Source organism: Diabrotica virgifera, chromosome 3 (genome assembly GCF_917563875.1).
Source record: "Diabrotica virgifera virgifera chromosome 3, PGI_DIABVI_V3a".
NCBI lineage: Eukaryota > Metazoa > Arthropoda > Insecta > Coleoptera > Chrysomelidae > Diabrotica > Diabrotica virgifera.
The window spans coordinates 90,625,937-90,640,794 of record NC_065445.1 but is presented as its reverse complement, the minus strand read 5'-3'; the positions used below and the strand labels follow the sequence as shown (position 1 = coordinate 90,640,794).

At 31.9% G+C, this 14,858-nt stretch overlaps 1 protein-coding gene across 2 annotated transcripts in view; it reads left to right on the top strand.

The window, feature by feature from the left end:
• LOC126881910 (UV radiation resistance-associated gene protein) overlaps positions 1 to 14,858 on the top strand; it is a 97,383-nt gene that overhangs the window by 13,132 nt on the left and 69,393 nt on the right. For both annotated transcript variants that reach the window (XM_050646637.1, XM_050646638.1), the window contains exon 4: positions 1,571 to 1,739. In XM_050646637.1, coding sequence (XP_050502594.1) covers positions 1,571 to 1,739 — 169 coding nt within the window. The remainder of the gene's footprint in view (positions 1 to 1,570; positions 1,740 to 14,858) is intronic.

Here is a 14,858-nt window from a genome sequence, read left to right as displayed (position 1 = left end):
ATACGCCTCTGGTAGTAGCCATAAACGTTTGTTTAACATAATTTAGTAGATTGTACAATACCAGCAACAAACAAGGTTGAATTTCGAGCAAATCAAGCAGGTTTTAGACCAGAATCTTCCTGCATAGATCACATTAATACTGTGATGGTAATAATGGAACAATCGGTTGAATGGAACACACCTCTATACATGGTTTTTGTTGATTTCGAACGTGCCTTTGACAGCCTATCTCATGCTGCTATATGGAAAATTTTAGAGCTAAGAAACATTCCACATAAAATAATTTCGATTATAAAGTCACTGTACACTGAGGCGACGTGCAGCGTGACACACAATGGGATCAACAGTGACGAATTTGACGTACTTACTGGACTCAGACGGGGATGTGTGCTTTCTCCGTTTCTGTTTAACATAGCTCTAGACTATGTTCTCTCCAAACTAGACTTCAACACAAAAGGGATACAATGGACGTTAACCACACGCCTAAGTGATCTGGAATACGCCGACGATATCTGCCTGTTAGGACAAAGGTTCCAGGATGTGGCCGACCAATTGGAAACACTATCCACTGAGGCCAAAAAAATAGGTTTAAAAATCAATATTAGTAAAACCAAATCCATGAGAATAAACGCAAGGAACAACACGCTATTTAATATTGACAACATGCAGATTGAAAATGTGGAAAACTTCACGTACCTTGGAAGTGTCATAACAGAAAGCGGAGGTACAGAAAACGATATTCGTATGAGGATACGAAAAGCTCAACAAGCATTCAGCATGCTTAACCCTGTTTGGAGGTCTGGGGAATATACTACAAGGACAAAGATCCGAATATTCCAGTCAAATGTTATATCTGTTCTACTCTATGGATGTGAAACCTGGAAAGTGACAAAATCCCTTACAGACAAATTGCAGGTCTTTGTTAACAAATGTCTACGAAGAATTGTCCGTATTTTCTGGCCAAACACCATCAGAAACGAAGATTGCTACACCTGACCCAACAAAAGAGGGTAGAAAATGAAATAAAATCCAGAAAGTGGGGGTGGATAGGTCACACACTCCGAAAAGATAGTTCCAGTATTGCAAAAACTGCCCTAGAGTGGAATCCCCAAGGAAAAAGAAAAAGAGGTCGCCCAGCACAAACTTGGAGAAGATCCATCATGGACGAGATAAGAAGTCAATGAAAGTCTTGGAATGAGGTGAAGGCCCTAGCGCAAAATAGAACCCGATGGCGCGTTTTCAGTGAAGCTCTTTGCTCCACTTAGGAGTTCAAGAACATTATATATATAGAATACCAGCACCACTTGCCAAATTTCTTGTTGTTGTCCCATACCTGTCAGGAAATATTTAAAAAATCAATAAAATAAAAGTTTAATTTTGACACCCTGTATTTAGGTTATTATCAACTTTTGTACTAAGGTAAGTTAGCTTAAATCGACCTATTTTAAGCTCAGGAATCTAAGGTTAAGCTATGGCCCATTCTTTGCCAAACACCCTGTATTTTGTAAAAAGTTTTATTTGTGCACAAAAATTTACAATCACTGAATGTATTTTTCTATATATCTTTTAGGAGAAACCAACATATGTTCAGAAACAAGAAATGGCCAAAAATACTAAAGAAATAGAAAAAATTAAATTTAAGACTAAATTGCTTTCCCAAGAGAAGGCCAAAAAAACTGTGATAATTAGGACCCTAAAACAAAATTATGCAGCTATTCTAGAAAAAAATGAAGAGAGAAGTAAGTATCTATTTAACATTCATATAGCAAGACTAAATTTAATATATTTAACATAATGTGGTTTCTGCAAAAAACAGTCATGCTAAATTTTTAATGTGAGAAACAAATTAAATTGTTTTCTCAAATAGAAGTACGTATGGTTCTGCATGATAGGTGTAAAAGGAAAAGAAGAGTTTATATTGTCTTTTATCTTCTGTCGAATTCCTGTATGCCACTATTAAATTATCACATCATTAAAGACGAAACTATGAATCTTCAGAAGAAATATATTCAACCAAAAAATTATTTCAGAAAGATAGTTGACAAATAAATATTTCAGTGCAAGGTTGGCAAAAACCAAGGTTTTTCGAAAAAACCAGGTTTATTTGATAAAAATATTATAAGTCTAAATATTTAAAAATGAATAAATTATTTTATAAAATAATAGTAATAAACAATGAAAAAAATGAGTAAGTCAACTTTTATTTTTATTTACACACACAAAAAATTAATATAATAAAAAAAAATTGAAGGCACTCGTGGGAGTGCCGACAGAAGTGAAAACTTCTTATAGTATATACATTACGAGCTCAATGCTTCTACCCCATCCTAAAAGAAGTGCTGTACCTATATCATATACGATATGCGCGATGCGTATGCCCTATGCTATTTATGTATACATACACATAATTTATATATGTACAAAATTGATTTCAGCGAAATGATGACCATAAAGAAATTTTCAATTCAAAAATTTATTTCGTCGAAGCGATAACGGTCGCTAATTTAATAATTTTCCCCATCCAAAAAGTGCACAACGTCCCTCAAGAAGTTTTCACTTCAAATATTTATTTCGTCGAAGCGATGATAGTTGCTAATTTATTACTTTTTTACATCGAAATAGTGCACAACGTCCCTAAATAAGTTTTACTTTAAATATTTATTTCGTCGAAGCGATTACGGCCCTAATTCTATACTTTTCCTCCATACAAAAAGTGCACAACGTCCCTAAAAAAGTTTTTCCTTAAAAAATTTATTTCGTCGAAGCGATGACGGTCGCTAATTTAATAATTTTTCCTTATCCAAAAAGTGCACAACGTCCCTCAAGAAGTTTTTATTTCAAAAATTTATTTCGTCGAAGCGATGAAGGTTCGCTAATATAATATTTTCCCCATCCAAAAAGTGCACAACGTCCCTCAAGAACTTTCCATTTCTAAAATTGATTTCATCGAAGCGATGACGGTCGCTAATTGAATACTTTTTCCATCGAAAAAGTGCACAACGTCCCTAAAAAAGTTTCACTTCAAATATTTATTTCGTCGAAGCGATGGATGACAGTCCCTAATTCAATACTTTTCGCCCATCCAAAATGTGCACAACGTCCCTAAAGAAGTTTCACTTCAAATATTTATTTCGTCGAAGCGATGACGGTCCCTAATTTAGTAATTTATCCCCATCCAAAAAGTGCACAACGTCCCTAAAGAAATTTTTGACTTCAAACATTTATTTTGTCGAAACGATAAAGGTCGCTAATTTAATATTTTTCCCCACCCAAAAAGTGCACAACGTCCCTCAAGAAGTTTCCACTTCAAAAATTGATTTCATCGAAACGACAACGATCGCTAATTTAATACTTTTTTCCATCGAAAAAGTGCACAACGTCCCTAAAGAAGTTTCACTTCAAATATTTATTTCGTCGAAGCGATGACGGTCTCTATAATTCAATACTTTTCCCCCATCCAAAAAGTGCACAACGTCCCTCAAGAAGTTTTCACTTTACAAATTTATTTCATCGAAGCGATGACGGTCGTGATGACGGTCGATAATTGAATACTTTTTTCCATCCAAAAAGAGCACAACGTCTCTAAAGAAGTTTTCACTTCAAATGTTTATTTCGTCGAAGCGATGACGGTCTTTTTTATTTTTATTATTATTTATTACTTTCTCCCCATTCAAATTTAATAATATTTCCCCATCCAAAAAGTGCACAACGTCCCTAAAGAAGTTTTCACTTGAAAAATTTATTTCGCCGAAGCAATGACGGTCGCTAATTCAATACTTCTTCCCCATCTAAAAAGTGCACAACGTCCCCAAAAGAAGTTTTTACTTTAAAAATTTATTTTGCCGAAGCGATGACGGTCGCGATGACGTTCGCTAATTCAATACTTTTTCCCTATCTAAAAAGTGCACAACGTCCCTAAAGAAATTTTCACTTCAAAAAATTATTTCGTCGAAACAATGACGGTCGCTAATTTAATACTTTTTCCCCATCCAAAACGTGCACAACGACCCTTAAGAAGTTTTCACTTCAAAAATTTATTTCTTCGAGGCGATGACGGTCGCAACGGCGGCGGCGGTCGCCAATTTAATACTTTTTTCAATCCAAAAAGTGCACAACGTCCCTAAAGAAGTTTTAACTTCAATACATATACGTACAAAATATTTATTTCGCCGAAGAGATGACGGTCGCGATGACGGTCGCGAAATAAATCCTTTTTTCTATCGAAAAATAGGTTTTACATTTATTTTAAATTTAAATACTTCTATACAATTTATGTATATAGTATTTTTACTACAAAAGCGATATTACGTAGGTCAAAATTTTTGACGTAAGAGAACTGTCAAAACATTAGATTGTGACTTTTCATTATTGCCATGTTTATAATAAACATGGCAATAATGAAAAGTCACATTCTAATGTTTTGACAGTTCTCTTACGTCAAAAATTTTGACCTACGTAATATCGCTTTTGTAATAAAAATACTATAGATACACATAATATAGAAAAGTACAAAATTTATTTCGTCGAAGAGATGACGGTCGCTATGACGGTCGCGAAATAAATCCTTTTTCACCATCCGAAAATAGGTTTCACATTTATTTTAAATTTTAATACTTCTACACAATTTATATATACATACACATAAAATATATATATGTACCTACAAAATTTATTTCGCCGGAGAGATGACGGTCGCTATGATGGTTGCGAAATTAATCTTTTTCCCCCATCGTAAAATAGGTTTTATATTTATTTTAAATTTAATATTTCTATACAATTTATTTTTACATACACATAATAAATCAATATATATATATATATATATATATATATATATATATATATATATATATATATATATATATATATACAAAATTTATTTCGCCGAAGAGATGACGGTCGCTATGATGGTCGCGAAATTAATCTTTTTCCCCCATCGTAAAATAGGTTTTATATTTATTTTAAATTTAAATACTTCTATACAATTTATGTATATAGTATTTTTACTACAAAAGCGATATTACGTAGGTCAAAATTTTTGACGTAAGAGAACTGTCAAAACATTAGATTGTGACTTTTCATTATTGCCATGTTTATAATAAACATGGCAATAATGAAAAGTCACATTCTAATGTTTTGACAGTTCTCTTACGTCAAAAATTTTGACCTACGTAATATCGCTTTTGTAGTAAAAATACTATAGATACACATAATATAGAAAAGTACAAAATTTATTTCGTCGAAGAGATGACGGTCGCTATGACGGTCGCGAAATAAATCCTTTTTCACCATCCGAAAATAGGTTTCACATTTATTTTAAATTTTAATACTTCTACACAATTTATATATACATACACATAAAATATATATATGTACCTACAAAATTTATTTCGCCGGAGAGATGACGGTCGCTATGATGGTTGCGAAATTAATCTTTTTTCCCCATCGTAAAATAGGTTTTATATTTATTTTAAATTTAATATTTCTATACAATTTATTTTTACATACACATAATAATTAATCTTTTTTCCCCATCGTAAAATAGGTTTTATATTTATTTTAAATTTAATATTTCTATACAATTTATTTTTACATACACATAATAAATTAATATATATATATATATATTCGCACGCTTATTCCAATACTGTCACTAAACAAAATTTTCGAATTTTGGATTTTACCGCCATTTAGTAGCAAATTGCGCGCTCTATTGTCTAATAAAATTCGGTAAAGTAATTTACTAACGTGACTCGAGAGATGGCATCAATGTCGTTATGACCTTTATAGCAAGTTGCAAGAGGCGTCAGTACTAAACTGTCTTTAAAACGATAGGTACACTTTAGCTGTGGATAACAGTTCGAACGTTAAGTGGAACAACGTCACCATTTGTTTAAGTGCAGTTTTCCGTTAAAAGTGCAGGTAAGTTAGTAGTGAATAATTGAATACAATAACGACACTTTAGATTTAATGTCAGTTTTCCATACACTCTTTTGTTTAAGGTCATTATAGCCTAAAATAATTACATACAAATGTTTAATTAACTTGATACAGACCGATCTTTTTCGTTTAATGTCACTTTTCCATTGTTATTATATTGAAAATTAATAAAAATCTTAATAAGACAAGGTATTTTCGGTATAAAGTCGTTGTACTAATAAATTTTTCCAACTAAAGTTTTTGAATTAAAAAAAGATTGTGCTACTGTAGTATGCGGTTTACCGTCGCGTGTTTACTATAGCTTGCGGTCTACCTAGTAGAAGCGGTGTATACAAGTAAGCTGTAATATATTACAATGCCGACAAAAGAGGCTTTACAAAGTGAATAAAACGCGTAAATTATAAGATAATTATTTTAATTTTACGAACTAATAGGCACTTTTTTTATTTATTTAAAATGTGTCTCAGCTGCAATGACTATTGACACAAACAATACTGAACATGCAATAATTAATTAAATGGATGACTAATTATTATTACAGTTAATTCCTAATCCTTAAAAATACTACATAGATAAAAGAGACTTTCTACTATTCTAATTAATGACTGAGTTTTAAATAACAGGTAGAGATTAAAAAGACAAAAGATCATAATAATCTGTTTGTTTATTTAATGCCTTTCAAGAAACTAATAGGTAGCTACTTATAATAATAGTAATTTAATATTTCGAAGTAATTTGCTATTTTAGGTTCAGAATAAGACAATAATTTTGTGGCGTATTTTCAACTAAAATACTAAATTGATATTATGGCAAGGTATTAACTTGTAAAATTCTTCTTAATAATAGTATCGTTCGCGGTACCTGTTCCGTACTTGTCCAGGATTACTTCGCATGCGCACTTTAAAAAAGAGCGTTCTTTTTATTAAAGTGCGCATGCGATTTTTAAAGTGCGCATGCGAAGTAATCCTGGACAAGTACGGAACAGGTACCGCGAACGATACTAATACTTATGCATTTAATTCTCTTTGTAAAGATTATTTTTGTCGCTGTATTCTATCGGCACGTCGCGTCGGCGTCGGTTTATTATCATGATATTTTCTCAGAAGGGTTTGAATACAATAATGTACACTTTTGTAGGAAAAATACTGCTTATTGGTAGGTACCAATAAATTTAGTTTCTCTACTATTATTCAAATAACACCGTAATAATTTCCCAGGGTATGCGAAATCTTTCAGGTAAATCACACTCTCGAGGTAGACCGCATTCTATAGTAGCACCAAAAATACTTTGATAACTTAATTATGCAACTAATAGAATGTGGTTTATTTTAGATCGAATATGTCGAGAAGCCGTAAAATACTAGGACTTTTACTGGAAAATCAACAACAAGAAGATGCCATAAAACCAGTCTTACCAAGGCAACCTGTGCCAAATAATTATTTAGTGGTGTCTGAAAGTCATCACATTGAGGATACTGCTGTGTGTCAATATTCTATAGATGCAGTAAATGTTGCAGAACAAGGAGAGCCATCTAACCTATATTTATCAGAAAAAAATACCAATGAAGTTAGTAACCATCCAGTTGCTTTACAGAATCCAGTATCTAGTTCATCAAATGCGAATTCGTTGAGTTTACCAATTTCTTGTTCTTCAGCTTCATCAACTGCAAGCGATTTTTCTTCTGACGATGATGTGGCTGATCCTGATTTTGTGATGGACGAAGAAAATAATGACATTCTTGGGACTAATGTGGAATCTGTAAATATTGCAACAGAAGAGCCTCCTGTTAGAAAGCGCTGTCGTAAAGGTCAAGCTGTGTCCAAAAAAATGCAAGCTAAAATGTTTCGAAATACCGGAAAAGAATATACATCAGTAGCCAAAACAAAGAAGATAATACCTGCAAGACAAATGGGCCCAAATTGTGGCGAAAAATGCCGATTAAAATGTTCTGACAAGTTCACTTTAGACCAAAGGCAATACATCTTCGAAAATTATTGGTTTAAAATTATTGGTATAAATCGTCAACGGGACTATATTGCCAACTGCATGATTAACATTACTCCTAAATATCAATATAAGCAACTACACAATCCACGTGAGCTAAAAAATGCTTTTTATCTGACAATTTCCGGCGAAAAGGTTCGAGTATGCAAAACATTTTTTAAGAATACTCAATGACAGACCAATAAGAACTGTGTTACAGAAAAAAAATGACGGCGGGTTTGTTGAATCAGAGAACAGAGGAAAACATGGACAACAAAAAAAACTGGATGTCGTGGCTGTAGCTGGTATTAAAGAACACATCGATTCCATTCCGAGAATTGAGAGTCATTACTTACGACAACAGACAACTCGTGAGTTTATCGAAGGAAATAAGAACTTAATGGATATATTCAGAGACTACGAACAAAGTTGTTTAGAAAAAGGACTTGTACCAGCAAAAGTACATTCCTTTAGAAAAATTTTTAATGACGAATATAACATAAGTTTTTTTGTTCCCAAAAAGGACATGTGCGAACTGTGTACATCGTACAAAAATGCCGAGGGTACTTCAAAAATGCAGATTGAAGAAAAATACAAACAACATTTAAAGGAGAAAGAATTAAGTAGAAAAGAAAAAGAAAGTGACAAACAACGTGTGAACAATACCTTTATAGTAGCTTGTTATGATTTGCAAGCTACGTTGCCCTTACCTAAGGGCGAGATATCTACCTTTTATTATAAATCGAAGATTAATGTTATAAATCTGACAATAACTGAACTAGGAAGAGACACTACTGAATGTTTTGTTTGGAGTGAAGTTGAGGGATTACGTGGATCCAATGAAATTGGCTCTTGTGTGTTGACGTATATAAAGGATAAAGCTTTGACAGTCGATGATGATAACTTGGAAATGATATTTTATTCCGATAACTGCTGTGGACAACAGAAAAACCAATTTATGTTTTCCATGTATCTATGCTCTTACAAATTATAAAATTAAGAGCATAACTCATAAGTTTCTTGTTGTCGGTCACACCCAAAATGAAAATGATTCAGTTCATGCTCGAATCGAAAAAGAGGTGAAAAAGTTTTTACGATCCGGGCCGATGTATGTACCGGAACAATACATAACTTTAATCAGAAATGCAAAGAAGAATGGAAACCCTTATAAAGTAACGGGAATGTGTTACCCACATTTCTATGACCTAAAAAATCTTGCGGATATGTGTGGTAGTCAATTTGACCAAAATATGACAGGCGACACAGTCTACATTAGCAAGATCAGAGTAATAAGATTTGAAAAAGGTAAAGATGGACAGCTGCAGGTATTATACAAAACCTCGTTTCAACAGACGGAGTTTATGGAGATTAATATTAATCGTCCCTTGCCTAGACCAAGACGAAATAGGCCACAAAAAACTAACAGCAACCGACAGAACTTTGTTCTAAAACCGCTTTATAGTTCCAAACTAAATTTAAGTGAAAGAAAGAAGAAAGACTTGAAGTCACTCGTTGATGCCTATCTAATTCCACCCTACTACGCTGATTCATTTTATAATACCATTTTGTAATTTTACTTTTAGTTTAAATTTTTTGTTAATTTAATTTAATAAAAATTTACATTTTTATAGTTCCACATTTTATTTTTTTGAGTTTGTGTGGAGAATTTAGCTGTTTTTACTACAAAAGTTTGCTACCCCTTGTTTTAACAAATAACGAGTTAAACAAAAATCTCTATAATACTTAATAGGAAAAACGACACTATAGTACTAAATCCAAAAATTACATAATATGGATGCACCTAAAATTTTTTTTGTATACAGCATAAAGTCAATATTTCTTATATTTATTAATATCTGTGAAAACCACAAGAATACTTTCGTTATTTTTCAAAATATTGTCATTTCTATAACAACCTAAATCTTATTTTGCTTCTCCTGTAAAATACACGTTTTAGTTTAGTGACAGTATAGAAATAAGCGTGCGATATATATAAATATATATATATATATATATATATATATATATATATATATATATATATATATATATATATATATATATATATATATACATACATACATTGGACAAACCAGCCAGCTACTCAACTCAAGAATACGTTCGCACAAATACGACAAAAATAACTCAACGGCCCTCACAAAACACGAAAACGAGAAGAAACATAAATTTGATTTTGACAACACCAAAATCTTAAAAACCGAACATAACAAAAAAAAGAGGGAGCTCCTGGAGTGTATAGAAATAGAAAAGAACAACAATGCCATAAATGACAAGAAGGACGTCCAAAATTTAAACCAAATTTATTTTAACTTAATTTGAACTATACCAAAGAAAATTCAGCACGCCTATGATGCGAAATCAATTAATTATTTAATTGATGTTTCAAACATCGATAAAACATCACACTAATTTTGACACATTATATTTTAAACGTAATGACTAGTGGGTGTATTCCTATGTTTCACCATTGTTTTATTTCGTGACGTCTATTTATCTATTTATGTATTTCTGTTTCACTACCAACTTTGCATGTAGGGTAAGTCAAAATCTTTTATTAAATTTTAGTATTGTATCGTTGATGAATTGTTTTTTTTTAGTCATGTAATCATAATTCTTGAAAAAGGCATGGATATCCAGCCGAAACGTCGAATAAATATGACAACATCATAGTCACCTTTTTTTCTGTTATGAACCTAAACCCAAGAAACCAAATTAATAAAATATATTAAGGTTCAAGAATCTAACTCAAACAATATATGCAGGCATGGGTGAAAATATGCCTTTCTATCGTGATATTGAAACCAATTTTGGAAGAACAACCGTCCAACAGATGAAATTCTATCAAAAATTATTGGCTAAAAAGGCAAATAAAAGGAATCGAAGAATTTTTCTTCTTAGATGTAAAACAGAGAATTTAACACCCAACTTTTTAAATTTAAATATAGAACATATTAATCTTAACTCTGTAAACCTCGCACGTAAATTTGGTAGAGCTTTTAATTTATTTACGAAACAAACCTTGAATTTACTCATAGCAGACACCACTATTTCATTAAAAACTTTAGACTTGGAATTAGAAAAACTGGAAGCAAAATTAATCGATTTATTACCAGTTGATATTTTAAATACATTTAAAGAGACATCCATACAATATAATGAGCGTATTTTTTGTCAAACTCGAGATAGAAATATCAAAAAACTTAATAGGCTATTGTTAAAATCAAATAATAAAAATCGCAATGATACATTGAAGGATACTTGGTTAGAAAATTTAACAAATGTAGAAATTCCCAGTGACGTACAAGACGTTTTGAGTTTAGGAGATAATTTTGCAGTTCCCATCCGTAATAAAAATGATATTCCAACATCCGAAATTATCTGTTCAATTGAGAGTTCCATCTCTAACTTAAGTACCAATATACAGAATGATATTAGAACCAAATGTTGCAACATTTTAACAAATTTCAAAAACAAAAACAAATACCAGTTTGAAGACAAAACGTTGCATAAGAAAATTAAAAAAACAAAAGCTTTTTTAAACGAGTACCCAAATTTAATTGTTCTGAAACCTGACAAAACAAACAAGACTGTTATTATGGAGTCCAACGACTATGACAGTAAAATGGATTCTCTTTTGAATGATAAAACAACATATCGTGAAATGAAAAATGATCCCACAAACATATTTCAAAAAAGAAATAATGAATTAGTCAAAAGATGGGAAAAAAAGTGCTAGATCTCACCAAATACCGCTAACTCACTTAAAATACATAATGCTGTAGCTCCAAAAATATACGGTCTACCCAAAACACACAAAGAAGGTATGCCTCTGCGCCCTATTGTCTCATGTATTCAGTCTCCTTTTGAAAACCTCTCAAAATATTTGAAGAACGTTATTTCTAATGTAATTAATAAAAATCCACACTATTTAAAAGACGCTGATGACTTGAAATCAAAACTTAAAAATATACATTTAGCTCAAGGGTATAAATTAGTTTCGCTCGATGTCGTATCTTTATACACCAACATTCCAATAGCTTTAGCGAAAGATATTATTAAACAAAAATGGAATGAAATTAAAATGTTTACGGACATTCCTCTAGACGAATTTCTTTTAGCAGTTGAGACAACATTAAACTCAACATACTTTATATATAAAGACAAATTCTTCCAACAAACAGATGGATGTGCTATGGGTGCTAGCATATCTAGTGCTATCGCTCAACTAGTTTTAGAGCACCTAGAAGAAATTGTCCTACATCAAATAGATTTCGATATACCTTTTTTCTACCGTTATATAGATGACTGTTTGACTGCAGCACCAGAGGATAAAATGGATATTTTGTTAAACGATTTTAATAACTTCCACCCAAAACTAAAGTTTACATTGGAAATGGAAAAAAATTGTCAAATCAATTTTCTGGACCTGACTTTACATAGAGAAAATAGCATCATATCCACTTCATGGTACACCAAAAAAACCTGGTCGTCGAGATATTTGAATTTCAACTCTCATCATCCCCTGTCCCAAAAGAAATCAGTAGTTATCGGCCTCGCCGATAGAGCCATCAGATTGTCCGACCCTATCAACAGACATCAGGCCATAAAAAAGGCAAAAACAGCACTGACACTTAATTCTTATCCCCATCAACTCATAGAAAACACTTTTAAGTCGCGACTACATACATTCTACAATAACCAGAATAACAATAAAACTAACAAGGTAAAGAAGAATTACACGTCTCTTCCTTATATAAAGGGGTTATCAGAACAGCTTGCAAATCTCCTATCTAAACACAATATCACAGTTGCTCATAAAGGGTACAATCTACTGAAAAGGAATTTCACACAACTAAAAACAAAAACCCCTCAATTAAAAAAATCGCACGTGGTATATGAAATTCCTTGCAGAGATTGCGATGGGGTATACATTGGACAAACCAGCCAGCTACTCAACTCAAGAATACGTTCGCACAAATACGACAAAAATAACTCAACGGCCCTCACAAAACACGAAAACGAGAAGAAACATAAATTTGATTTTGACAACACCAAAATCTTAAAAACCGAACATAACAAAAAAAAGAGGGAGCTCCTGGAGTGTATAGAAATAGAAAAGAACAACAATGCCATAAATGACAAGAAGGACGTCCAAAATTTAAACCAAATTTATTTTAACTTAATTTGAACTATACCAAAGAAAATTCTCAGCACGCCTATGATGCGAAATCAATTAATTATTTAATTGATGTTTCAAACATCGATAAAACATCACACTAATTTTGACACATTATATTTTAAACGTAATGACTAGTGGGTGTATTCCTATGTTTCACCATTGTTTTATTTCGTGACGTCTATTTATCTATTTATGTATTTCTGTTTCACTACCAACTTTGCATGTAGGGTAAGTCAAAATCTTTTATTAAATTTTAGTATTGTATCGTTGATGAATTGTTTTTTTTTAGTCATGTAATCATAATTCTTGAAAAAGGCATGGATATCCAGCCGAAACGTCGAATAAATATGACAACATCATAGTCACCTTTTTTTCTGTTATGAACCTAAACCCAAGAAACCAAATTAATAATATATATATATATATATATATATATATATATATATATATATATATATATATATATATATAAAACAAAAGATGAGAAGTTATTGGTTTAACGACCACTCGTACGATATCAATCAAATGAAATAGAGAATGTGGAGAAATCCCCTTACGAATAATTCACACATCCACCATTTTGGGTTGGGAAAATTTTTTGAATAGAATTAAAAATCCAAACACTAGTTCTTAGAAATGTGTTTCGCCCTCTTCAACCTCTCTGGGCTCATCGGTAAGGATGAGAGGTTGAATATCCTAAGTACTAGTGTTTGGATTTTTAATTCTATTCAAAAAATTTTCCCAACCCAAAATGGTGGATGTGTGAATTATTCGTAAGGGGATTTCTCCACATTCTCTATTTCATTTGATTGATATCGTACGAGTGGTCGTTAAACCAATAACTTCTCATCTTTTGTTTTAAACATATGTTTTACTTCAAGTAATTAGGGAATTAAAACTTGAGACTGTCATTTTCAGATTTGGCGTAGATCTACGCTTCTGCTATGTTGGTCTCGAATGTTGTTTTTGAGTGGAATGTGTCTAAGGATATTCAACCTCTCATCCTTACCGATGAGCCCAGAGAGGTTGAAGAGGGCGAAACACATTTCTAAGAACTAGTGTTTGGATTTTTAATTCTATTCAAAAAATTTTCCCAACCCAAAATGGTGGATGTGTGAATTATTCGTAAGGGGATTTCTCCACATTCTCTATTTCATTTGATATATATATATATATATATATATATATATATATATATATATATATATATATATATACAAAATTTATTTCGCCGAAGAGATGACGGTCGCTATGATGGTCGCGAAATTAATCTTTTTTCCCCATCGTAAAATAGGTTTTATATTTATTTTAAATTTAATACTTCTATACAATTTATATATACATACACATAATAAATTAATATATATACAAAATTTATTTCGCCGAAGGGATGACGGTCGCTATGATGATCGCGAAATTAATCTTTTTTCCCCATCGTAAAATAGGTTTTACATTTATTATAAATTTAAATACGTCTACACAATGTATAATATATACATACACATAATATATAGCATTAGCGATGACGGTCGCAATGACGGTCGCAATGATGGTCGCGATGAGGGTCGCGATGACGGTCGCGAATTCAATGCTTTTTCCCCTATCCAAAGAAAGTGCACAACGTGCCTAAAGAAGTTTTCACTTCAAAAATCTTCGAAGGTAATAATATTCAACATAACTAATTTCGAAAAAACAAAAATAGAATTTATTTATCTTCATTTGTGGCAGATGTAT